Raw genomic sequence first — 23,207 nt, 5'->3', positions numbered from 1 at the left:
ACATTTTTTACAGCGCCAAGTCTTTGCGCGGCGCGGCTTTTACCAGAACGGGAGGCAATTTCCAAATATTCATCTTTTTCGTTGCTGTCTGATGTTTTTTACACTTGGAGCAATACCTTCGTTCAAAGAAAAAAAAACAATCAACGGGGCGAATGTGAAATTCAGCCAGCCCTCAATACCGTACCATGACTCTTCTTCACCTAGCTCTTCTTCTTTGGTGAAAGCCTCAAAGCACTGATCTAAATCAATTGGCTGAATGTCTTGCTGCCTATTCTGCTCAATTGAGGAATGATCCTGCATCGACTAGTAGGAAGAAGTGAAAAACAGAGGGAAGGCCTAAACGAGACGACGCACTCGCTCTTGAGAAAACTGGTATCTCAAATAGTAGTCCATCGTGTTCCAATCAATTGCGAGATAGCAGCTGACCGGACGATAAACGTCGTCAGTACAATCAATTGTACAACCGCGACAGAATCTAGCAACGATCTAATAATCAACACCTTCCCAATCAAAGTAAATACCTGTGCCAAGGACACTTTGAACAGACGGTACCTTCCCTCGTCACCGTCTTTAGTACAAACGGATACTCGTTATAGATTTCCTTACTGCGGGAGAAGAAAATTCAAATCATGGGAAGGCTAAGTATATATATTCGTTTCTTTCGCTCACTCTTCGGCTTTGATCTCCTTCGGCGACAAAAAACGCTCGATCTGTTTCTTGACGTCATCATATAAATCCCTCTGTTTGGTACCCGGCTTCCAGTTGACGATAACAGGCAATCCAAACGGATAGGGACGGTTTTTCTGATGAGGAAGGAAATAGCAATCAACCGGAGTCTACAGAAAAAAAACAAAGAATTGATACACCGCCAAGAGAGAGAGAGAGAGAGAGAGACATTACATCCTACCATTTTCCTGTTCACGGCAACAAGATAAGAGCAAGTCATCGACATCGAACTGGGACTCGGCGACGTTTCTTCCTTATCGTCGTCGACGGACGACTCCGCTTGAGTTCTGGTCGGCGAAAGTGGATGATCGGTCACTTCGGTCCAATCTGTTTTAAAACAGCACCGACGAACGTCAGGCGATTCGTCGCCGAGGACGACGCCGCCGTCATCACCGGTCGATTTCTCTTTTCCGCCATCGTCGTTATTCGTAAGAGGAGCAAGAGAAGAATCCTCTTCGGTGGGGTCGTCACCGGCCGTCTCATCGCCGTCGTCGGTCTGAGTTTCAACTTCGCCGACGTCTTCGATTTCCTCTTTCACCACCACCGTCGTCTCCTCTTCCTCCTCTTCGTCGACGACGTCGGGAATCTCGTACGCATAAAGATAATTAGCTCCCATTTTAATCTTTTGCGAATCCTTCGGCACGTTCTGCGCAAAAGGGCGATTTTTTATTTCTCTCAACGCACTGACCGACGTCGTCGCTCTCACCCGAATCGCGCCGTTCGTGATTTCCGCAATAAGAAGTGCGCTCTCGTCGACGCCGGACAACTTAGCTAAAGCGGACTTAAGATTTTCGTACGTTTCCGTCGTGCTGAGACGCAAGCCGTATTTAAACGGTACGCTGCCATCGCGTCGAATGACTAAGGACCGACCACATCGGGAATTCGCAGCGATTTCGCTCCGACTTTCGCCTTACCGGGCACTTCCGTGTACATTAGATTTTCCATTGGCAGCGGGAGAGACAAGAACGAAAAGGGATCGAATCGGACGCTTTCGTACCCGCACACCTTGCAGACGACTTCGGACCGAAGCTGTAAACAAAAACGGTTCCAATAGCAATGTAAAGAAGCGCTCTATTTTTCGTACTTGGCCTTGAAATAGATCGACCACAACCGATTTGTTTCGCTTCAGATGATTGTCCCAGGCCTAAAGGAATAGGATTCAATAGAAGCAATTGCTGAAACAAAGAGATATACTGACTTCGGCGGCGACAAGGCTGTCCGGTCGGCCGTTGCTGTCCTTCAGCTCGACGTAAGGCTTTTCTTGGACTCTGCGGCGCGGATACTTCAAAGGAGAGTACCTCGTTCGACCTAGGTGGATTATTACCTGTTCAAGTCCTCGTGCAAACCGTCAAGCAAAAACGCAAGGAGTTCCTACGCAGAAAACCGACGTTTGGACGAGCGTTTTCGCGCATTTTTTTTTGAAAGGAGTATACCTGCGAGTCGTGCTGTTGATATCCGTTGAATCTCGGAGCGTACTTTCCGATGGTCCACTACAATGACCAGCTAGGAAGACTTTCTCCTACGCCTTTGGGGATCGAATTTACCCGCATTTTAAGTGGAGCCACGCTGGAAGCGTCTCCTTTCCACAAGTCAGTCACCAGATCACCGTATCGTTTGGCTATTTTTCCTTGCAGCCCCAACGGATTGTCTCTACATGAAAAAATTCGCCTCTTTTCTTAGGAAATGCGCGGAAGGACTCACCTGTTAAGATCGTACAGGTAAAGATCTCTCAGAAAATAGTCCGTCAGTAGTTTCGTATTGCTCAGGCATTGCAGAGCCGAATTCATAAAACACGTATTGCCGAGATTGCTGAGCCCAGTTGTACCACTGATTTCCGTTCGGCTGTCTTCAGAAAAATGAACGCGAATTTTATAAGTTAACCATTTTGCCCAAGTGCTAGGGGGGTCTACTTGTCGATCGCTTCCTTTCTTTTCCCTTCTTGCCGGTCAAAGATAGAAGTTCTTCGGGCCAACTGAGATCCCGATTTCGCACTGCGTTCGATGAATAAGCGACTATAGAGTGCGAGAGCGCGCGCGGCTGACTCACTTTCGACGAGAATTTTGTGATTTTCTTCTATTTTCATTTCTTCGAGAGTCCGCTCGTCTTCATCGTCCCACAACTCGAGATTGTTCTATCAGAGAAGAGACCGAGTCTCAACGAGCAAGTAGGCCATAACTAATAGACTCGCCTCGGGCTTCATGTCCCACAATCGAAGGTCTTCCGGTTTAATTTTAAGCCGAGTCTGTATGTAAGCGTACATCTAAAAAAAACAAAACGACGTGATTCTAAGCAAGATCGCTCGAATGCTCGGCACCTGTTTGATCGTCATTTTCTTGCTGAATGCCGCCGAATAGCCGAGCACTCGTCGCGGCTGCTGCACCGACGGTCCAGCGGCCGAATTTCCGCCGCTCCCGCCACCGGGAAAAAAGAATCCCAAGCCCACGCCACCCCAACTGCTGGCCGATTTCATTGCCTGCGTGCTGTGCTTGTACAGTTTCAATGGAATGGGGTAGAGCTCGATTGCGGTTCGCTCCCCTTCTAAGATTATCTGACGGACGGAAAAGAAAAAACAATCAGACACAATTTTATCGTTGCTCAAAAGCAAAGCGATTTAGATAACTAAACGTTCGTCAAAGCGTCTTACCTGACGAGGAAGCGAAAATCGCGCTCCGTACCATTCCGCTAACGATTGCCAGACGGGTTCTGGCAAAAGTTCAAAGTGACTTCCTTCCACTAGCACTACATGTTTCTTCAGATAGGCTCCTTCGCTTGTTAGCAGGATTACCGACTAAAACAAAATAAAAAGCAGTTAAAGACAAGTTCCTTTGCCTATAAAAATGTAAAGGTTTGGGTAAAGGACTTCCATATTCGTGGATTGGGCGAGGGGTCCCCCTTTGGGGGTAAAAGCTTACAGACTCGTCGTTTCACCGCGAGAAGCTCAAAAAACGCGTTTTCTTTGCAAATGCGACGACGGGCTGTCTCTTTTGGGTCGGGGCCGACCCATGTGGGCAGAACAGCACGCGCAATCGAGTAGCTCAGCTTTGGAAACGACTCACCTTTCGCGTATCCGGCTCACACAGTACGGAATTGTCAATCGGCCCAAGACGAAGAGCTGTCGAGCGCTTTTGTTTTCGCGGCGACGAGGAAATGCTATTTCCATTCGCCGTCGCAGTCGTCGTCGCAGTCGTCGTCGTCGTCGTCGCAGTCGTCGTCGCTGAGGTCGCTGCCGTCGTCGCTGAGGTATTCAGCGTCGGCAACGACGGCAACAACGGAGACGACGGTGACGTGGCGGAGCCGTTAGAACGGGAAGTGGGCGTCGTCGGCGACGCCGGAGGAGTTGAAGCCGAAGGCGTCACCGCTGGAATGACAGTCACCTGAAGAGAGAGAGAGTCCTTAGTACGAGACAGGAAACGATCTCGTTCATTTGATTCGCACGCGATTCTTCCACGTTTTCCACCAGGCTGCCGTTATTAGGTAGACGATGTCGCCCGGCTTTCGTTTGACGTTTTTCCAGCTTTCTACCCAGTTTCTAAAAAGACGTTGACGTAAGTTCTTCGTTACAGTTAATTAAAAAGGAACTCACAACACAATGTTTCCCTCTTCTCGTTTTGACTTTGGCTTCAAACCAAAAACAAGATGACACACCTGCAAAAATGCAAAGTAATGAACTCGTACCGTGCTTATAGTAAAAACTGCGTTTCACCTGATTCATATAGTTAAGAAAGTCTCTCATATGTGAATTCGTCTCGGCCCACTTCAAATATTCTTCCAAATTCAGTCCCTTTTCCTAGTCAGTCTCGTATCCCACGTAGAAGAGAAAGCAATTCGACTTCTCCCAACCTCGTCGCATCTTGACGTCTCCAGCAATTCTTTTAGTGCTTCGTCAATGCTAGATTGTTCAGTAGTAGGGTCAGTCTCCTCTTTTGTCGTCCTTCGTCTAAGAGTTATGCATATACTAATCATATTCGTCAGTTCTGATCTCGACAGCCATCCGTCTGCGTCGACGTCAAAAACGCGAAAAGCAACTAAAAGAGACAACGTTTTCGTCACCACAAAACGTGCGAAATAATTCAACCAACATTTCAGCCGTTCACTCAAAGATTTTCGACAGCACTGTGCGATACTGCAGCACATATCCTTCACGTCGACGTAGCCGTCGCCGTTTCCATCAAAGGCGGCAAATAGTCCTAGAAACCCAAATTACATATCAGACTACCTGCTTTTTGTTATCGGCGTCGTCACCATCATGTAGCTCCTCCGGAACAGATCCAACAATAGCCAGTGAAAAGACGTTTCGATCCATTTTCCCCGTTCGGGACGTGATCTTCAGACCGTAGTACCTCCTATCAATTCTCTCTACCTCAGTATCCTTCACTGAAGAGGAAAAAAATCAAACCCCATTCTTCCATCCCCTGCCTTCTCTCTCTCTCTCTCTCTCTCTCTCTCAAAGTTTACTGACTGCGAATGCACAATTAGAGAGTGAGAGAAGGCTTCATCTCGTTCTCCTCCCCGTACATCCGGAAACGGTGCCCAAGGTCTTGTAATATGACGGCGTTGCGTCCGTGCCGTCACTCATCTGCATATTGGGACAGTCGAGCAACCAATAGGCCAATGAGAAGGAACGATAATTCGACAGCGTCCACGAGCGAAAATCTCGATATTTGATCCAATCGTTTGAGGCGAAAATTCGCCTCAGCGAGACTGGCAACGCTCTCGCGCCGTCGGCCAACGTGATCATTCGTTCGAGATCCGTCTGATAAACGACTTCGCCGCCGTCGGACAAGAGAGTAAACAAAACTGACCAGAAAAAAAGAATAATTTTACACCAGTACAAGTGTACTTGTAGTCATAGCAACACGTATGTTGTAAACATGGACCAATACGCGTATGCATCCAAAATGTCATTCATTTAATTAATTAATTATTTAATTAATTGAAACTGACTACCCCTTTTCTTTCACTCTTACATTTGACTTTTTCCTCTTGCCCGCCACGTATTAGGAATGTCAAGCCGGCGACAAGGTCCTTGTGCCCGATACCCTTGCTACCGCCGCCGAACGCCCAGTAGATCTCCTGCGGAAAAAAGGCTCTCGCTCTTCGCGCTGTTGGAGCCACTCCTCTTTTCTTCTTCTTACATCAGCGAGTTGGGTGGGAAAGGAGTCGCCGAGCACGTCGCGCACGAACGCCGCCTTTGGCATGAGACTTCTGAGTCCGACGGCGCGACGAAACGCGGCGTCGATTCGTTTCAGTTCCTCTTGGCGCACTGCGCGACGAAACAGGATGTCAATGAGAGGTCCCCCCGAACGCGAGACGATGCTCGACGTTGCTTACGTCGTGCAGTTGCGTCTTCGTACGACAAGGGACATATTTTCGAGTCGCCTTGCCCCATTTCTGGGTCTGTATTTCGCGAGAGCTGAGATCACACGATGCGATAGAATTCGCGTGCGTTAGCGCGGTCGAAAGAAAAAGAAATGTTTCCGTCCGCAGGTTTTTTTCGCGCTGTGGATTGTCCTTTCTATGCGCACGGTCTCTGCCATCGACCGTACTGCCACTATAAGCATACTCCACGAGCAGGTAGCGATCGGCGTCGAGAAAATGCCTCGTTTTCATTGATTTTGTTCAGTAGCCCGACCTCGATCTCCCAAGCAAGCACCTCTCGTTCAGCATCCTGCAAAGCCTGTTGCAACGGATCGAAGTGCCCCCGAAACGCCACAACTCGAGAAACTGAAGTCAACTGACAGTGCAGTCCATTCATCGCCGAAGAAAAGAAATTCGTCCGAAGTCACACAACCAAAAATCGTATCCAAGTGTGACAGTCCTCGAAAAGGCGACTCGGCGTCTACATCTGAGCCAAAAAAAGACGAGAAGATCGCGGAGTCCAAAACGGCGCCAGCCCAAGAGAAAAAATCTGAAAAATTAGAAAAGCCGCCTGAGCCATTATTCAATATTGGAGAAGAAGATGACGTAGAGGATGATGTAATGACAAAGCCAATTATGTCTCTGCACAATTGAAATCTTGTTTTTTCAGCTGAGTGCAACGGTCGACAAGGTTCTGAGTGCTTACTCTCTTCCTCCTTTTCCTCTTCCCAAGCAGCCGGAGGCGCCTTCTGTTTCGTCTCCTTCGTCCGACTCTCGCAACGTTCAATCGAAAAAAGAAGCATACCAGAACATACCTGGTGCACGAATTCGAAAGAGGATTGCTCATGCGGGAGCCACAGTTCTGTCGACAAACGACGTCAGTCTTATTTGCGTAGATAATGTTCATCTGTCTATGAGAGAGATTTTCTCTGAAACAGAAGAAGAGGAGGAAAATGCCGCCTGTTGAACACGCTCCGACCGTTGGAAGAAAACGCGTTGCTCATACCGCTCCGACTGCCAAAAGACCCGTCATTCCTCTCAAAGCGGGCGGCAAAATTCCGTCCAATCTGCGCCAAACACGTCTCGATTCCTTCGTGAACGAATTTCTCAAGCTCTGTTCAAAAGAAGAGGAAGCCTTTGAAAGGGTGCGTGAGATATGCGTTGAATGATCGATATTGAGTCGATAGACGTCGCTCTTCTATAGGCTAAGAAAGAAGAAGAGAGCATTTTTCTGAGCAGCAGCACGCGTCAGTTGTACGTCGGAAAATGCTCTGGCGCGTTGAATAAACTTCGGCGGCAGCAGGCTGCACAAAAACGAGACACCGAGGAAATATCCTATGAGCCAAATGATCAGGATGGCTCGTCTTCAGTGCCTGTCGAGAAAAGAGGAGATCTAACAAGTAGATGTGAACAAAAGATGCCAAGAACCTTAGAGGAGTTTGTTTCCTTTTAGGTGAACTCTTTTACAAAGGTTTGCAGCCGTATCTTCTCACCGAAGAGCAGCTCCGCGAAAACGGCTATCCTCTTTCACACGAGTCCAATCCTACAGTGGCTAAAATTGACGAAGACGCGTCTCGAAGGCTACCCAATCCCGTCACAACGCTGTCGAACACAGGTTTGCAGCCCTTTCAGCGCCTTATCTCTCCCCATTTCATTTCTTCATCTCAGATAAGGAACACATTTGCGTTCGCTGTTCCAAGCGGTTTGTCATCACGACGGACTACCGGTATGCAACGGAAGAAGAATGCAATTATCACAAGGGTCGTCTGTGGACAAAACGAGGCAAGTTGTACGAACTAACTGATTAAGGTGACTTTACTTTACTTCCAGATGGAGGCACTGTTGTTAAAGCGTACTCCTGCTGTCAAGCGCCTCCTGGAGCGTCTGGCTGCCTTATAGCAAAAGTAAGTAAGTTGAAACTTTCCTGATAATCATACGTGATTCCTCGGACTCACTAACAGTGCCACGTAACGGAAGGCGTTCGGAGTCCCTTGCGAGATGGATTTGTGACCACAAATCCGTCCAGTTCAAGCAAACGGGATCACCGCAGTGGGATTTTCGCTTTGGACTGTGAAATGGTAAACAGAAGATAGTTTGAATCCTGATTTTCGATATGCTCTTTGTCAGTGTTATACAGCCAATGGGCTGGAGCTAACCCGAGTCACGGTGATCGACCACGCGCTCAAGAGTGTCTACGAGACGCTGGTGAGACCCCAGTTGCCAATCGTCGACTATAACACCCAGTGAAAAAGAAACACATCGTTCGCCTAAAACCAACCTAAATGATATTGCATATGCAGATTCAGCGGCATCACCGCGTCAATGATGGAAAAGGTCAAGACATCATTGACCGACGTCCAGCGCGATCTGATGCAGATATTCACGGCGGACTCAATACTAATTGGGCACAGTTTGAATAGCGACTTGGTCACTCTAAAGGCGAGACGACGACCCCAACGCAGGCCCAGTTTTTTCTCAATCCCAAAATTTCAGATCATTCATGCCAAAGTGGTGGACACGAGCGTCGTGTTTCCCCACGCCAAAGGCCGTCCGTACAAGCGCGCTCTCCGCACCCTGGCAGCCGAATTTCTGAACAAAATAATCCAAGATAGCGGTATGATACAGTACATCATAGCATGTCACGCTAAACAACTTGGTACGTACGCAGCTGAGGGGCACGACAGCTTGGAAGATTCCGTCGTCTGCATGGAAATAATGCGCCAACGCGTCGAAGACGACCTCAAAAAAGAAAAGAGAAAGAGCAAAGCGAAGGTCAAAATGAAAGGAACCGATCTCGCCGTTTGACCAGAGTAGATTATACAGAGTGTACCAGATTATCTTTCTAGAGCCCCCTGTCTCTCTCTATGAACATTCGCCGAAGACAACTACTACAACACCGCGTCTTACAGAAAAGAGAACGTAAATTTTTTACCGCCACCGCCCACCCACTGGGACCGCCCTATCCACCACCACCATTCAAGACAAATAATAAAATTCTCCTCTACGAAAAAAAGCTTTAGGCAGTGACTCACACCAAAGATTTACGGGCGCGTGTGCATTCACAGGTTATAGGTAATAAAGGAGACGGGAAAAGGGAGAAAGAGGACAGGAGGGGTCTTCGCTTAAAAGGGAGCGAACGTCGGCGGCTCGTGAGACAGCGTGCTGGCGGTGCTCCGCGGTCGTTTCGACGTGTCGGCGTTGGCACCCAAGAGCAGTCCCATTCCGGGGCTCTGGTCAAACTCCATCACTTCGGCCAACTGCTTCTGCCTCAATTCTTGCAGCTTCTCCAATCTGATTCCCTGCAGCCGCGTGCTCTCCTCGTAAACCTAAAAAAAGGGATCGTGAATTTCGCTCTCTCGTTGCGCCGGTCGCGTCGCTTGCCCTCTGCTTCAGCTGCTCTTCGCGCTGCTTGATTCTCTGCTCCAACGCCTCCCTTTCGCGAAGCACTTGGCTCTTCAAACCGCTCTGCAACTTTTCTTGGTACTCCTTCAAGAGATCCTGTTCCTGCTGCAGCTGAACTCTCAAATCCTCTTGCTCTTTCACTTGAGACTCGTCAAGTTTCACCTGACAATAAACGTTCGCGAGAGACCGGCGTCTATCGTTTCGTCGAGAACTCACCGACTGTTGTTCCAGCATATCGGCAATGCTCTTCTCGTATTGGGTCGCAAGAACGGCCATTTTTCTCATTTGGTCCTCCTTCGCCTGTCTCACCACGTCCTTGTGCGTGTCTTTCGGATACGAATCCATCAGCTGTTTCTGTAGCGCTTTGTACTGTCTCTGCTGAATTTTAACGGTATCATTAAACTGCTTCTTAATCAATGACTGCTTCATCTAAATGAAATAATTAATTGAGGAATAGTAGCACGTAGGAATTTTCTCACTTTTAAACTTTTCGGCTGTTGACGAAGTTCAGTCAAATGCTTCTTCCGCAGCTCGCGTTCGCGTCGTCGATTATACTCCATCTGATCGGTCCACTCGGCCTGCTGCTGACCTTCCAAGTGCTGCCGTTTCAAGTTGTGCACAGCGCCCATCTGCTTCAGTTCCAAATCGGCCATGCACTTGTGATGTCTCATGCGCATGTCCTGCGCCAAATCTTTGTGCTTCTGCATGGCATTTAATTCCTACAGCCCAAGATCTCTCTCTCTCTCTCTCACTTCTCCCTTTGGAAATATACTTACTTCCAGCAGTAGACTTTTCTCCAGAACGTGACGCTGCAGCAACAGATCGCGTCGATACTCTCGTATGTCCTGTTCCGCTTCCTGCAGCTGCTTGGCAAGTAATTCGTCTTCGGCCTTTTGCTGCTGACGTTGCAGCTCTTCCTTCTTTGCCTGATATAACTGCTTCCGATCACTGGACGATTGCCCTTTGTCCCCTTTCTGCAACAAAAAAAGAGGAGAAGATGCATGAAAATCCCATCAAGTCTTTATGTTTCGGCTTACGTCTTTATACATGACTTTGGCTGCTTTGAAGTCATTTTTCTGTTGGTTTTGAAATTGCTTCATTTCCCCATCTTGTCTATCGCGAAGCTGTTTCTGATACTTGCGATCATCATCCTTATTTCCTTTGTTCTAAAAAGCGCGCACACACAGAATGAAATCCTCGACTCAGAGAAAAAAGATCTCTATTATTGTTGTACCTTCGTTTCAAGCTCCCCTTTGTTCTTGCTTCTCATTCGCTCCATTTCTCGTTCGTAGAGTGCGCTCTGCTGTTCCAGTTCTTTTTCCAGCGTCCTTCGATAGTCGTTCGTTTCCGTTTTGTTCTTCTGTTCCAGCTGTTCCAACTGTCTCGCGTGCTGCTGACGCATGCGTTTGTACAAGACAAGCTGATCTTTCAACTCGTTTTTAATTGCGACTTCGTTTCGCTTCTTTTCGATCATGCTCTGCGGCCGAAGCGTCGTAAAATTGCCGCGATGACTAGACGCTTGCGCAGACTGCAAAAAAAGAAGAAGAAGAGAGCATAATTCACAAATTAAAAACTTTTAAGACACTAAAACCACGTACCAGTCGGCGGGCAACAGCTGCTTTACCGGGATCCATATCCGACGACGCGGCACCGAAAGAGCTCAGCCTCTCGCTGCTTCCACTTACCTGATGGTGGAGATAACCCAAGTGACCGCTGGCACTCAAAGGATCAGACGGCTAAGATAGGAGAGAGAGAGAGAGAGAGAGAGAGAGAGATATTATCAACATCATCCCCGCTTCAATAAATCGACGTACCTCAAACTGACTCAATTCACTAGAAACCGACGATTCCTCGCTATCGCTTTCCTCGCAGCTCGCGTCCAAAGCGCTAGCACCGCCCTGCGATGCGTTTTCTCCTTGCGACGACGACGACGGGCCGTTTACGGACTGACTGTCCGGTGTTTCTGTGCCGTCGTTCGCCGCCGCCGTCACTATCGTCGTCACTGTCGTCGTCGTCGTCGCTGCCAATGACGACGTCGCCGAATCTTTTTTGCTACTGGTGCCGTCCGCCTGGTCTTCTGACTCCTCGATGGGCTTATTCATGAGCATCTTTTTCATGCGACGATAATTCAGATTGTCCATCTCGAGAACGGCCTTGCGCGTGCGTTGAATGAGATCGTACACGACGTTCTTTACCATTTTGGAACCTTTGACGAATTCGTGCTATATAGAAAAGAACGCGCCGTCAGGAGTCCTGTCGCCTTGTCGAAGCTACAGACTCACGCCTAATAGCTGGGCCGACGTCGGACGAAGATTGGGCTGTTTTTGAAGGCAACAACTTATAAAATCCCTCAAACTGTCTGACCTGGAATGGAAGCTCAAATGAGAAAATCATAAGAACGCTTATTCTTACCATGACCGAGTGTTGCCCAGGGAAGGCGGATCTCGCTCAGCGATGTGGTAGAGAGCGCTCATTGCGTTCATGTTGAACAGAGGCGGCTTTCTCTCAGCTAAAAACGCGTACACAACACAGGGCTAAAATTGTACTCTTTTGACTCGGAAAAATTACCCAATTCTATGCAGGTGATGCCTAATGACCAGACGTCAACCTATACACCGAAATGAAAATGTGATTTCACATAAAATTTAGTTGGGCTCACTTTTCCGTCATAGTGGTTGTCCTCCATAGCCATAATGACTTCAGGAGCCATCCTGATAAAAAGAAGAGTAAAGAAAACGTAGAGGGGGGTTTTTTTGAAGTGCTCCTCACCAGTATGGTGTTCCCACGAGGGAATTAGCAGGACTACATAGAGAAGCGGATCCAAAGTCGCCCAATTTCACGCGACCATCGTCGGTGAGAAGAATATTTCCGGCTGAAGAAGGACCCCCCGCTCCAAGTAAACGTCAAAAAATGACTAATCGAAATTCCAAACCTTTGACGTCCCTATGAATCCTTTTATTGGCGTGAAGATAGCACAGAGCCTGCAGAAAAAAAATCAATGCATTACAAATTGGAAAAGGAAACGAGCGAGGAAGAGCGACCTTGACTATTTCCGTGCATATCGCTCCAATTTCCACCTCCTGCAAAGGTTGCTTATGAACTGAAAAAAATATCAAATAATTAAAATTGAGATTTTCCACCCTTTTGGATCACCTTCAAGAATATCCGACGCCGATCCAACGCAATATTCCATGACAAGCTAAACAGAACAGAAAATAAGAAAAGAGACGGAAAACGCTTCTTCCCCCTCGCACCCATGTCGTGTGTCCCTTCAAATAGCATCCCAAATATTTCACGCAATTTTCGTGATCGCACTGGCGCAGAAAGCGCACTTCCTTCACAATCTCCTGCGCCTTCTGCGCGCACATAGAAACAAGAGGTCTCATTGACGTGAGCCGCGCCCCAAAACGATTCCTTACATCGGAAGCCGCCTTGCCGGAAAAGGACATCTTCTTTATGGCGACCACGTCCCCTGTTTGCGCATTCTGAGCCTAGACGACCCGATTTTTCTTTCGACCGCGCCCCCGTTCGACTTCGCTTACGTAATATACGGCGCCGAAACTGCCGTGTCCGATTTCGCGCAGGTCGACGAATAGTCGATCGGGATCGGCGTCCGAAATGAGTTCCTTCACTTCGGGATCGGTGAAATTCATCTCGCGCGGCGACGGGGATGACGATTGCGTTGCGCGGCGACGACGATTCGGGGTGGTTGTTGTATTGGGCACGAAGGGCTTCTTCGCTTCGGGAGGGGGGAGGGGGATTTTCTAAGGCTAAATAAAAACAATGTGCCGTCGTGATTCGCTGCCGCCGTCGCGACGTCGCGCGTGATCGCACGCGCGATCGGTCTTTCGCCGCGCGAAACGTCGGGAAGGGAATGCGTTCGAAATACTCGGGTTCCTTCCCCCTGTGTAGGGGGTCCCCGTTTTTTGAATAATTCGTCTCGTTCTGCGGGTGTCGTGTCGATCATCGGAGAAGGTGGAAAGGCGTACGCGCGCGGCTCGCGTCGACGCGAGGGAAGCGTAGCGCCTCGAAGTGAGACAGGATACGCGCATAACAATGGGGGCCTCCGACGGGGTCGCGCACCGATTACGGTCTGTGGAGAGATCGTTTACCACTAGCACTCGATCGACGCAGACGATGACGACGTTATTCGACGTAAATTCTGGTTTCTACAACGTGCAGTAGCTCAGCCATGCTCTGAATACGGGCTATCGACGTGACACGTGGTTCCACTTTGGCGTATTTTTAACGCTGGGTAAAAATGCCCTTTTCGGAGTCGTAAACGTACGGCCTTGATCGATCCTTACCCCTAAAAATACCAGTCTAAAAAGATAATCGTCAATTAATTAATTAATAAGGACCTAGAAACCCGGAAGTAGATCTTTTCTCTTTCGGACGACTCGCACTCCGCGTAGATATCGAAACACATCTAAATTCGAATATTTAAAAAAGTGACGCAAATCGACGAGTTTGTACCATGAGTCGCTTTATCTGCAAGGAAAGCAACCACTTTGGCAAGCACGAAAAAACCAACTCAGGATAGTGAACGTTCACCTCGGCCTCTAATCCCTACATAATTAATTAAGGCATTTTATATGCAATCATTCAAAGTGGTCCTCCGAATTGCCTTAATATCGCAGTCTTCGCCCGCGCCTACGCCATTCTTTGAAACTATAAAAGCCGGAGCTACGCTGGGGTATTGAGGGCTGATGGACACCACGGTTTTGAATTCAGCTATACGAGCAAGTCTAAGAAACCACGGACGATACGATTTTATTTATACTTGTGCCGTTTTTGAATGTGGCTTCAAAGAAGTAGTCGTTCTGTTTGATGAGACCGCGTTCGATCCAGCCGTTGGTCAGCGCATTTTCCTTGACAACGAATTATAGATGGTCTGTGTATGCATCTAAATGTCTTATACCGAAACGGAGTCCCAGTTGATCACTTGCCATCCAGTCAAGTCGGTATTGACTTGACCAGGAAAGCAATGCGCAGCTTCCGCGGGAATGTCAATCAATTCAAGAGAATCTATTGTATTTGAGTACTGTAATAAATTATCCCAGTGGTAAATTTTACCAAGACGATTCAGTTGCTCTTGAAGAGCTATTCTGCTTCCTATCCTGGTGCGAATTTCCTTCATTAGAACTTCTATTGTACTAGAAGACGTCGCTGTAGACGTCTAGAACGAACACAATGCACAGAGTGTGTAACATTTATGACAGAAGTCCTTACGAAAGGGCGTTTTTCTGGACTAAAATTCAAGCCAGCAAGTCGCTGGGCCCACTTGTAAGGTATGCCCATTTCGTTGACAAACGACGCAAAAAGATCGCCGTCAATTCTGCGTACGGGACGCGCGCGTCAACGGGAAAATAACCAATACTGCAGTTTTATACAACAAACCCAAGCTTCCTAAGCTTAAATTGATTCGCGGGATTGGGCGACGCTAGGCCGTCATCATCCGGAAATAACCAAGAAAGAAAAGTTTCGGATTTCAAAACAGCTCTTAGATAAACAAATAAAAAAAAGCGTCGGTAGCGACGGGGAGGAAAAGGGACCGCTAGCAGCTACCTACCCTCCTAGAGGCGTATTTAGATCGACTTTAGCGGAGACGATCTCTAGTGCCATGACGAACTGAAAGTCAATCTGAAGCGTCATGTCTGGTGAAATCGAATAAGCGTTCCCCTTGATATATATACATGCATGTGTATTTATACCTTGGTCTTTCACGACGAGACGAACGGACAGTGGAAAGAGTTTCAGCAAGTCCGCTCGCTTTTGCAGTAAAGTCTCGTCAATCGTCTTCCTTCGTTTCTAATAGACAAAAGCCTTATCAAAGAGAACGATCTGATCGCGTGCTCTGAGCGTCTGCCTTTCTCTTTCCAGACACGTGGACGGGCTGCTCATTGTCCGAATCCGATTCGCTGCCTAATAATTGAATTTTATTCGTGTGAAATCTTTGGCTAAAGATTTCACGTACCAGTTTGGCGTGATTTCAGTGCAGATAAGGCTAGCTTTGCTTCTTCGAGTTCTCCTTCGACGGATACAACCACCTCTTGGTCTATAAGATATAACGGAAAATGATTCAACTGATATAAACAGTTTTCCTTATTTACCCAGAGCTTCTTTATAGGCAGAAAGTTGCACAAACAGAACGTAAAGTGGTCTACGGTGAGAAAAGAACATTTAATTAAAAAAAGCTGGAGACCCCGGGAACTCAAATCATTTACTCTGGCAGATGATAGGCCAATTTTTGCTGCACTCTCATCTGAGCAAAAGGCATCGACATGAGTTCTTGAACGGGAAGAGTCGCCTGCGCAGTAGAAAACGTCGAAAAGAGAAAGGAACACATGGGAGATCCCACTTTCATGACTGAGTCGAGCTGAGGTTGAAGGCTAGATAGAATCGCTTTCTTCGTGTCGATATCTTTCACTACAGCACTCTTTTCCAAATCCGCTTCAGAAAGTTGACGAGTCAAACTGGGGAAAAAAAAAGAAACCCCATCTCGATCTGATTAATTAAAAAAACATTTGATATGATACTTGCCTCTTCCTTTGCTCTAACTCCCAATGAAGCCGAGCGAGCATCTTCTTGTGATCATTTCCCTTTGTTTCGTCCTGAAAAAAAGAACACGTTTAATTATAATCCTTTTATTTGACTCTCAATTCGCGTACGGGGCATGATATGGATGCCGGAGCGTCACGATAGAACTCGTCCTCGCCAACCAACAGAATGTCGCCATCTCTCGACCTAAATTCCGCTCAGCCGAGAACTCTCTCCCATCTTTCTTTTCCACCCACTTAAAATCTCGACATTCGCGAATTTCTCCCTGAAGATGCATCACGTGATAGAGAAGATTTTGCAATTGGAGATGAAGTCCGTCGATTTCCTGTCGCGATCGAATCGTCTTGTCTCTCGCCGCCTTGCAGCGCACTTGCCCCGCCCTATTGAGCCGTCGCAGCGTTATGACGTGAAGAGAGGCGTTTCTGCTGCATTCCGCTAAATCCGATTCCTAAACTTTCCATAATTATTGATTCTTTTGTTGCTTTTGCGAGCTTTTCCCACCGACGGCGAATCTTTCTTCTTTATTTCGTTTACTTGGTCGAGCACGGCTTCGAGTTTTTGGCACGTATTCGAGAACTCCTTGGAAATCGACGGCCCGGGGGTCCCATCTGTCTCCATTGGTTCCACGACGTCTTCAGGCACTACTTTAGGTTTCTTCGGCTCGGGGGGAGCCTGTTGGGTCGCTTTCGTGCTCGCTCTTCGCTTGGGAGGCATTCTCTCTGCTGTAGTGCACGCTAGTCAGATCAATAACTCCAATAAAGATAAAAGAAACGGATCCACAAACATACAGCTGCACGATTGATACTAATTGTTCTGAGAATTGTTTACCAAGCTGGCAAACAAACTTTCCGAGTTTTCTAGCAGATTTTCTGGAGAATCGTTTTCAATTACTTTTCCCTCATCCAACACTAGAAGACGATCCGAATCCATAATAGTCGCTACTCGGTGCTGTAAAAGCAATTTGAAGACGATTAAATTTTTTATCTTGGATTGCATACCGCCACGGTCAAGACAGTTTTATCAGAAAATGCACTTCGAATAACTTTTTGAACAATAGCATCCTTAGAAAAAATAGATTGTAAATCAAGCTCATATAATTTGTAATAAAAGTACCGTTTCTGCGTCGACCGAGGCTGTTGCTTCATCCAAAACGAGAATGCGGCTCTGGCGAAGCAATGCTCGAGCCAAACAAAAGAGCTATAAGGCGGTGCCAATAAATCATTGAAGCATTCATCTTTAATTATGAGTCTTGCCTGTCGTTCTCCAACGCTAAAATTTTCGCCTCCCTCAGCAATACTGGACTCTGTTGGAAAACAAGCTCACCAGAAATCCCATGTATCATTCATCAACAAGTCAACCTAGCCCATTCTTCAAATCTGACACCAAAGACTTGAGTTGAGCAATATCCAATACTTCCCACAGTCTTTTGTCGGTCCAGTAACCAAAGGGATCCAGATTGTATCTGTCAGAAGTCTCTCTAAGGTTGTTAGTCATTCAATTATAGACCTTTTCTTACCGAACGGTGCCCGTGAACAAAACGGGATCTTGCGGTATAATAGCAATGCTAGAACGCAATCGAGGCAGAGCAACTTGAGCAATGTCTACGCCATCCAGAACTATGGAACCTGAGAAAGAACTATACGCGGTTGCAAAGGCGCGTTCTTTCAATTCTGACCTTCGAAAATATCAACAAGTCTAAAGAGCGACAATGTGAGCGACGATTTTCCGCTTCCAGTTCGTCCGCATATTCCAATCTATTAGGTATAGCGCTTTATTATTAGAGTTCAAAAAAGGGAAGAAGAGCTCGCACCTTTTCTCCGTCCCTTATTACAGTATTAATGCTATGCAAGACGGCACCCGAATCTTGAGAGTATCGCGCGGAAACGTTTTTGAACTCTATGCGACCACTCTTTGGCCATGCTTGAGGAGGATTTGCAACGGCTGTAATTTACAGTGGTTTGCTTATACGTGAACGAGCAACAGAGACTATAACTAAGAACCTGAAGACGGCTGTGGCTCAATATCCAAGCGCGAATAATGCTGAAGTCGTTCCACGCAATTCATGTGATTTTCGGTTTCGGTCGACACTCGTACGAGCCAGTTTAGCATTATAGAAGTCTATATAGCAGAGTAATATCCGTCCACTGTCCAAAGAATGAGGCTTACCGAAAGAGAATAAGTAACAGAGAGGCCAACAAGACCCGGACTGATTTGTCCATTCACTGCTACAAGTAAGGAGCTGATAGACGCACTAAGAACAACTATCGCTCCCAAAAAATCCTGAAATAGGCTCTCCGTTTCCTGGTGCATAACGTAACAGTTTCTCTCCTTACCAGCCTCGTTCCCAGCCAACGATTGGCCGTTTGAAGAAAGAGAAAAGACAACGCATTATTATTTATCCCGGAATAAAGTTTCGTCCTAAATTGATTTTGCCATCTAAAACAAGGCGATTCGTCGATCGGACACGTTGATCCACGTAGTGTCAGGCTGTACCTGTAGGCTCTGATCGTTGACAGGCCGCCAAGAACTTCGGAGAAGTGCGCGAATACAGGCGACCGGCTGATGCTCTCGAGTCGCTGAATCTCCCTCGACGACGTCCTGAAGTATCGCTGTATCAAATAGAAGATGACGAGAACGGGAAGTCCGATGATGAGAAAGTAGACGGTGACGACGGATTGAACGATAAAAGACGCCACGACGCGACCAAAAGTCTGAGTCATCGTCTCTATTGTCCAAGGCAATTGCTTTAGGTAAGAAAGCAAGACGTCTTCATTCACGGATACGACGTCTATAGTAGTGTGAGTGTACCTTACCTGATCGAGAATTTTTGTGTCCGACGAAAATCGGTTGAGAATTCGACCGACGGGAGTCGTGTCAAAGAATCTAAAATTCGAATTATCGTATAAATTAGTCATAAGCAAGAGAAACGATAATCTGCGGACCTCATTGGAGCCTGGACGATTCGAACGAGCATTGCATGATGAAGATTTTTCGCCGACGTCACGGAGACAAAAGCGAAGGTGACCGAAAAGACCAGAGTTGCTAAAATAGCACCGGTCGACAAAAGAGCGAAGCCGCTGACGTAATACTGAACTGTCGTCTAAAAGAATTAATTAATTAATTAATTAATTGAAATTGGTCCCTTCAATGACTTACTGCGTTTGGGTCACTCGTATTGTCCGTGGACCATCTGGACAGCCAGAAATCTTTGGCTACTAACAGCCCATTGCCTGCAAAAGCAAAGGACATGGCGACTAGGAAGAGAAACACGCCGCTGGCGCGAACGTAAGCCCAGTAGTGTCTCCACGACACAGCTCCGGTTTCTCTTTCCTCCTTCGTCGTCAACTTGCCCTTCTCTGAATCGAGAAAGATATACCGGTAGTCACGGCAAACGGTAACATTGAAACGATAAATGTACCTTTTTTCGTCTCTCTTTCGCTCTTTCCTTCAACTGATGGAACTTGACTGTTCCTGCTCATCTGTTTGGAAAGAGAGGGCGCTGCTCTTGCGGTCTCGTCGTCCGCTTGACTGCTGTCCTCGCTTTCCACGTCGTCCATGCTCTCGGACTCGCTCAACTGACGGGCCAGATTGCCGTCAAATCGAGCAACGTCGCCGTACGAACCGCTAGTCAAAATCGCACCGCCTTTCAACACGGCAATCTAAACGAATATATTAGGCATGATGCATGTCTATAGTATGGTAACAGAAAAAAAAGGAGAGTCTACCATGTCAGCTTCTTTCAGATGCTGCAAGTGATGAGTCGCCAGAATGACAGTCCGATTTTCGTTCAACAGCAAACCTTTGATGCCTTTCTCGAACAGCTGAGCGCCGACATGAACGTCTAACGCCGAAAAGGGATCATCCTAGGACAAAGAGACGATTCGTGGGGTCGAGAACTCTTAGAAAATCACGCACCAACACGACGACCCTGAGGTCTGAGTACAAAGCTCTTGCTACGCTAACTCGTTGCTTTTGCCCTCCGCTCAAATTAATGCCCTTGTAAAAGAGCTTCCAAATCGGGGTATGGCGTACAATTATTATTTGTCTAACACCTTTTCCCCAATTTCGGTTTCGTCTCCACCTGGTAAGATATCAAGATCAGGTTGCAGCGAGCAAGCGTCAATAACAGCTCTATATCTAGAGCAATAAAACAAAAACATGAGCGTTATCAGCTCTGTTCTCTTTTTTTTCTGTCGTACTGTACAGACCTCTCTGCATTAAAAGGAGCTCCAAAAAGAATGTTGTCCTTAAGCGACGTGTTCAGTATCCACGGTTTTTGAGCGCAATAAGCGACAGGTAAATCTCTTCAAATAAATGAGCACCCCCAGTTTTTTGAGAGGAAGAGATCTCTATAGACAGACTCACTTCTCGCTCCACTCAACACTTCCCGAAAGCGAGTGCATTTCTCCTAACAAAGCGCCTAAAAGCGACGACTTTCCCGATCCCACGCGACCAACAATCATCGACAACTTTCCTACGAAAGCGAGAAGCGCATTGGCAATTGTCAATCCATTAAGTACCTTTAGGAAAAGCAATATCAATGTCGTGAAGCAGAGGTGTTTCACTATCAGGATCCCACGTAAAAGAGCCAGAACAGACCTAAAAGTAGTGAAAGACTCGAGTCTACACAGACACATCCAAGTGTACAAATTTACTTCAACTTCTGCACCATTTCGAAGTTCCTTTGGCGCAGAACGCAGTCGCGCCAAATCAATATTATTGATCTGCTTCTCTCTCATCTCCTGTTGCATGTCTATTGACTTGATCTCACGAGCCACGAGAAATTCTTTGACCCGACCCAAGCTAGCAGTTGCAGCGACGCCCACGCTGACCAACATGGGCAGTATGAAAAGGGGCGCACGAAGGAGATTGAACAAGGCCAAAGAGGTGAATGCCTTCTCGGCAGTCAGAGGAGAATCCGAGAAAACCGGATAAAGAGAGAAAGCCTTAAAAACAGAAATAAAGGCGTACTTTCGTCAGCAGAATTCTAGTCTATCATATACGGTAGCTTACAACGAGCGGAAGGAGGATAGGAGTTGAGAAGGTCAGGAAAGCTACAGTCAATAAATAAATGATTATACGTCTACATATAAGATTTTCTCTTTTCATACTGATGACGGATCGGAATAGCGAGTCTTTTAACAAGACGGCAACTTCGGACTTTCGTAGTTGGTCGATAGCGTGACCGAGGGGCCCCTCCCATGCGTACAATTTAATGAGCTTGATACCCTGCCACCATTCCCCAATATTATTCCCATTTTTTTCGCTTTGTTACCTTTTCTTTCTCACCTGCAGAAGTTCGTTCACTTTCTTCATCCTTTCGTCCGCGAATCCCTACACAATGAATTTCTTGAAAACCACGTAAAATAATTGATTTCCATTTGCAACGCACAAGCATTTTTTTCTGAAAGCGAACTTTCACCGCCGACAATTTGGCGCTAATTGGAAACGTCAAGGCGATGGAAAGAAGCGCAATAAATGCAGCTAGTCTCATTTCACCAATCAGCAGACCACAGATAACAAGAAGCTAATTTAGATGAGAGAGAGAAGAAAAACGATTCAGTATCAAAGACGTACCTGAATAGGTACGAGCCACGTCATGTTCATGAAAAAGAAAAACATCATAATTTGTCGAGCATCGCTTGACATGAAATTCATAATTGATCCCGTGCTGACAGTCGAATCTGCACTACTAAGTCCCGACAGCCTCAGCGACTTTTCGTAAATCATGGACTAGAAAGGATATTCAACAATACAGAAACGCTGTGGAGACAGAATTAACTCACCTGAAGCCCGGTTCGAAAAAAGATGCCAAGTCGAAACATGCTCAAGTGATGCCACTGACTCAAGACACTGGAAAGGATGGTCGTTAAAGTAACCATCACAGCGACGACAAAGCCGTTTGAGAAGAACTCTTCCGCTGTCAAAGAATCTGAATACTGATACACAGATCAAAAAGATTATCTCGCTTTTTTTGGATATTCCCACGTCTGGCACTGTTCCACTCTTGACAGCTTCAGCGTATATGACAATGCTATTCACGGCCCACGGTCCATAGAATTGGAGTGCAAGACCAACAATCAGACATAGGGAAGCATAGAGCATTTGCTTCTTAAAGGTGCGAAAGATCATGCGGAACATAGACGTCTGTTTGCCTTTCTTTGTTGCGTAAGCCTATAAGAAAATTATTGCCCCGTTGTCACATTGAATTAACTTATATACCAATTCTTTTTCCCATCCCTCTCGAAAAGTCTCATAGGCCACTTTAGCTGAATCGGTCTACAAAAAAAATCTTCCATTATTCAAACCTGGACTGCACACGGTGAACCCACCTTCGGCATTTTCCCGAGATCAGACATCTGCAGGGGTCGCTTGAATCCCTTGCGCAGCAAACGCTTCCCAACCCAATAGTAGGTGAATTTTGAGTACAAATTCACATAGGGGTCACGAAAGACGACGTCGGTCGTATTGACGTCATTGGCGTCGCTCGGCCAATCATCATCGTCGTCGTGACGACGACGACAAATCTTAATTAGGGAGGAACGCCGTTGAATGAGTCATGACGACTCATCGATAACGATTCTCACCGTCGCGTAGCTAACGACGTCGACGAAGAAGGCGATGGCACACAAGACCGTTATGACATAGATCGTATAGGGTCGTATATCGTCTCGAGTCCAATTCGACGAAACCGAAATGTAGACGACGAAAACGACGCGCGTGGCGCAATTCAGCGCCCAATAGAGAGCGAAGAGTACGAGATAGACTGCTTCCTGCTTGACGTCGGCGAGATGAAGGAGACAGTGAAGAAAGACGAGACCGGCGAGAGAGAGAAGAGGAGCGATGCAGACGCCGATCGGCGTCGGAGACCGATTGAGATTGACGAGAAGGACTTGGCCCCATTCGGCGAGCGTAAAGAGGACGAGGAAGAAGAGGAGTAACCATCGTGTTGTTTGCAGCGGGAAATGTCGCGCCTCGTGCGTCGCTTTGCGACATAAAAAGACGAGACAGGGAATGCCGACGAGAAAGAGGAATGTAGGTGGTATGAATTCGAGAAGATAGGCAAAGCATTCTGTAATAGCGATGCTAGTGTCGAGGGAGTCGTTCGGCGGACAGAACGACGCGTTGCTGCCCATGTTGTTACGTCACGTGGAACTGAT

The 23,207-nt window shown here is 47.0% G+C and overlaps 5 protein-coding genes across 7 annotated transcripts in view; 1 reads left to right on the top strand and 4 right to left on the bottom strand.

The window, feature by feature from the left end:
- Positions 1-6,191, bottom strand: part of LOC136187451 (ubiquitin carboxyl-terminal hydrolase 32-like) — a 7,155-nt gene extending 964 nt beyond the window's left edge. Inside the window, exons 1-31 of one of the 2 annotated variants that reach the window (XM_065975051.1) lie at positions 6,058-6,191; positions 5,862-5,989; positions 5,694-5,799; positions 5,242-5,523; positions 4,969-5,100; positions 4,806-4,913; positions 4,567-4,751; positions 4,430-4,513; positions 4,310-4,371; positions 4,162-4,255; positions 3,783-4,100; positions 3,371-3,514; positions 3,041-3,274; positions 2,915-2,986; positions 2,773-2,857; positions 2,637-2,717; positions 2,428-2,572; positions 2,271-2,376; positions 2,160-2,216; positions 2,051-2,097; positions 1,925-1,994; positions 1,811-1,870; positions 1,641-1,755; positions 1,433-1,584; positions 1,120-1,372; positions 908-1,053; positions 670-836; positions 522-605; positions 355-475; positions 185-303; positions 44-116 (exon numbers count right to left, since the gene is read on the bottom strand). In XM_065975051.1, coding sequence (XP_065831123.1) covers positions 44-116; positions 185-303; positions 355-475; positions 522-605; positions 670-836; positions 908-1,053; positions 1,120-1,372; positions 1,433-1,584; positions 1,641-1,755; positions 1,811-1,870; positions 1,925-1,994; positions 2,051-2,097; positions 2,160-2,216; positions 2,271-2,376; positions 2,428-2,572; positions 2,637-2,717; positions 2,773-2,857; positions 2,915-2,986; positions 3,041-3,274; positions 3,371-3,514; positions 3,783-4,100; positions 4,162-4,255; positions 4,310-4,371; positions 4,430-4,513; positions 4,567-4,751; positions 4,806-4,913; positions 4,969-5,100; positions 5,242-5,523; positions 5,694-5,799; positions 5,862-5,989; positions 6,058-6,115 — 3,888 coding nt within the window. In that variant the 5' untranslated portion in view covers positions 6,116-6,191. Of the gene's footprint in view, positions 1-43; positions 117-184; positions 304-354; positions 476-521; positions 606-669; positions 837-907; positions 1,373-1,432; positions 1,585-1,640; positions 1,756-1,810; positions 1,871-1,924; positions 1,995-2,050; positions 2,098-2,159; positions 2,217-2,270; positions 2,377-2,427; positions 2,573-2,636; positions 2,718-2,772; positions 2,858-2,914; positions 2,987-3,040; positions 3,275-3,370; positions 3,515-3,782; positions 4,101-4,161; positions 4,256-4,309; positions 4,372-4,429; positions 4,514-4,566; positions 4,752-4,805; positions 4,914-4,968; positions 5,101-5,241; positions 5,524-5,693; positions 5,800-5,861; positions 5,990-6,057 lie in introns of both variants that reach the window. The other variant, XM_065975050.1, reaches the window with a different exon arrangement.
- On the top strand, positions 6,183-9,405 carry LOC136187458 (RNA exonuclease 1 homolog). Of its 2 annotated transcripts, none has more exons than XM_065975060.1 (13): positions 6,183-6,300; positions 6,350-6,702; positions 6,755-6,961; positions 7,023-7,229; positions 7,289-7,484; positions 7,538-7,699; positions 7,753-7,866; positions 7,915-7,988; positions 8,046-8,162; positions 8,212-8,327; positions 8,385-8,523; positions 8,578-8,698; positions 8,753-9,405. In XM_065975060.1, the coding sequence occupies exons 1-13, from the start codon at positions 6,198-6,200 to the stop codon at positions 8,887-8,889; spliced, it is 2,046 nt and encodes a 681-aa protein (XP_065831132.1). In that variant the 5' UTR covers positions 6,183-6,197; the 3' UTR covers positions 8,890-9,405. The 2 variants fall into 2 exon arrangements, with proteins under 2 accessions (XP_065831132.1, XP_065831133.1); XM_065975061.1 differs by having other exon boundaries at positions 6,188-6,300; positions 6,353-6,702.
- Positions 8,988-13,702, bottom strand: LOC136187454 (serine/threonine-protein kinase TAO1-like). The gene is made up of 21 exons (XM_065975055.1): positions 13,599-13,702; positions 13,029-13,256; positions 12,906-12,977; positions 12,741-12,842; positions 12,640-12,685; positions 12,528-12,586; positions 12,419-12,467; positions 12,256-12,358; positions 12,146-12,197; positions 12,055-12,094; positions 11,899-11,995; positions 11,769-11,850; positions 11,301-11,708; positions 11,085-11,222; positions 10,721-11,014; positions 10,524-10,652; positions 10,263-10,460; positions 9,966-10,205; positions 9,703-9,915; positions 9,466-9,648; positions 8,988-9,410 (listed from the first exon to the last, which is right to left on the bottom strand). Exons 2-21 carry the CDS (start codon positions 13,137-13,139, stop codon positions 9,207-9,209), a joined length of 2,820 nt encoding a protein of 939 aa, XP_065831127.1. The 5' UTR covers positions 13,140-13,256; positions 13,599-13,702; the 3' UTR covers positions 8,988-9,206.
- Positions 13,625-16,792, bottom strand: LOC136187460 (THO complex subunit 5 homolog). The gene is made up of 20 exons (XM_065975062.1): positions 16,549-16,792; positions 16,284-16,495; positions 16,158-16,233; positions 16,030-16,100; positions 15,848-15,962; positions 15,714-15,796; positions 15,600-15,649; positions 15,464-15,544; positions 15,356-15,411; positions 15,201-15,297; positions 15,059-15,143; positions 14,887-14,988; positions 14,719-14,824; positions 14,563-14,665; positions 14,408-14,514; positions 14,270-14,357; positions 14,114-14,220; positions 13,963-14,055; positions 13,848-13,915; positions 13,625-13,795 (listed from the first exon to the last, which is right to left on the bottom strand). Exons 1-20 carry the CDS (start codon positions 16,759-16,761, stop codon positions 13,732-13,734), a joined length of 1,977 nt encoding a protein of 658 aa, XP_065831134.1. The 5' UTR covers positions 16,762-16,792; the 3' UTR covers positions 13,625-13,731.
- Positions 16,786-23,192, bottom strand: LOC136187452 (ATP-binding cassette sub-family C member 9-like). Its single transcript, XM_065975052.1, has 33 exons — positions 22,635-23,192; positions 22,380-22,574; positions 22,270-22,326; positions 22,036-22,221; positions 21,834-21,986; positions 21,625-21,780; positions 21,440-21,574; positions 21,337-21,381; positions 21,159-21,276; positions 21,061-21,101; positions 20,703-20,993; positions 20,568-20,646; positions 20,413-20,521; positions 20,256-20,351; positions 20,100-20,184; positions 19,963-20,043; positions 19,773-19,910; positions 19,466-19,706; positions 19,204-19,403; positions 18,990-19,147; positions 18,861-18,930; positions 18,541-18,791; positions 18,381-18,483; positions 18,214-18,327; positions 18,048-18,165; positions 17,858-17,988; positions 17,723-17,801; positions 17,564-17,672; positions 17,406-17,509; positions 17,301-17,350; positions 17,161-17,244; positions 17,046-17,108; positions 16,786-16,995 (listed from the first exon to the last, which is right to left on the bottom strand). The coding sequence occupies exons 1-33, from the start codon at positions 23,181-23,183 to the stop codon at positions 16,852-16,854; spliced, it is 4,533 nt and encodes a 1,510-aa protein (XP_065831124.1). The 5' UTR covers positions 23,184-23,192; the 3' UTR covers positions 16,786-16,851.
- Between the last annotated feature and the right edge of the window lie 15 nt (positions 23,193-23,207).

This window comes from Oscarella lobularis, chromosome 5, assembly GCF_947507565.1.
Source record: "Oscarella lobularis chromosome 5, ooOscLobu1.1, whole genome shotgun sequence".
Lineage (NCBI taxonomy): Eukaryota > Metazoa > Porifera > Homoscleromorpha > Homosclerophorida > Oscarellidae > Oscarella > Oscarella lobularis.
Note: the sequence above shows the minus strand (reverse complement) of the source record. Positions and strands in the feature narration are given on the sequence as shown.

Excerpts from the sequence above, each read along its gene's own strand:
- LOC136187458 (XM_065975060.1), top strand. The coding sequence starts at position 6,198 with ATGTTTCCGTCCGCAGGTTTTTTTCGCGCTGTGGATTGTCCTTTCTAT. Across the intron at positions 6,703-6,754 it reads AAGATGACGTAGAGGATGAT|CTGAGTGCAACGGTCGACAA; the intron begins GTAATGACAAAG and ends TTGTTTTTTCAG. Across the intron at positions 7,230-7,288 it reads AAGAGGAAGCCTTTGAAAGG|GCTAAGAAAGAAGAAGAGAG; the intron begins GTGCGTGAGATA and ends GCTCTTCTATAG.
- LOC136187454 (XM_065975055.1), bottom strand. The coding sequence starts at position 13,139 with ATGAATTTCACCGATCCCGAAGTGAAGGAACTCATTTCGGACGCCGAT. Across the intron at positions 12,359-12,418 it reads GATTCATAGGGACGTCAAAG|CCGGAAATATTCTTCTCACC; the intron begins GTTTGGAATTTC and ends GTCCTTCTTCAG. Across the intron at positions 11,015-11,084 it reads CAGCTGTTGCCCGCCGACTG|TCTGCGCAAGCGTCTAGTCA; the intron begins GTACGTGGTTTT and ends CTTTTTTTGCAG.
- LOC136187460 (XM_065975062.1), bottom strand. The coding sequence starts at position 16,761 with ATGCCTCCCAAGCGAAGAGCGAGCACGAAAGCGACCCAACAGGCTCCC. Across the intron at positions 15,298-15,355 it reads ACGTGTCTGGAAAGAGAAAG|AAACGAAGGAAGACGATTGA; the intron begins GCAGACGCTCAG and ends TTTGTCTATTAG. Across the intron at positions 14,666-14,718 it reads GTCCAGAAAAACGCCCTTTC|ACGTCTACAGCGACGTCTTC; the intron begins GTAAGGACTTCT and ends TGTTCGTTCTAG.
- LOC136187452 (XM_065975052.1), bottom strand. The coding sequence starts at position 23,183 with ATGGGCAGCAACGCGTCGTTCTGTCCGCCGAACGACTCCCTCGACACT. Across the intron at positions 20,994-21,060 it reads CTATCCTCCTTCCGCTCGTT|GCTTTCTCTCTTTATCCGGT; the intron begins GTAAGCTACCGT and ends TCTGTTTTTAAG. Across the intron at positions 18,931-18,989 it reads ATCGTCCAGGCTCCAATGAG|ATTCTTTGACACGACTCCCG; the intron begins GTCCGCAGATTA and ends TTCGAATTTTAG.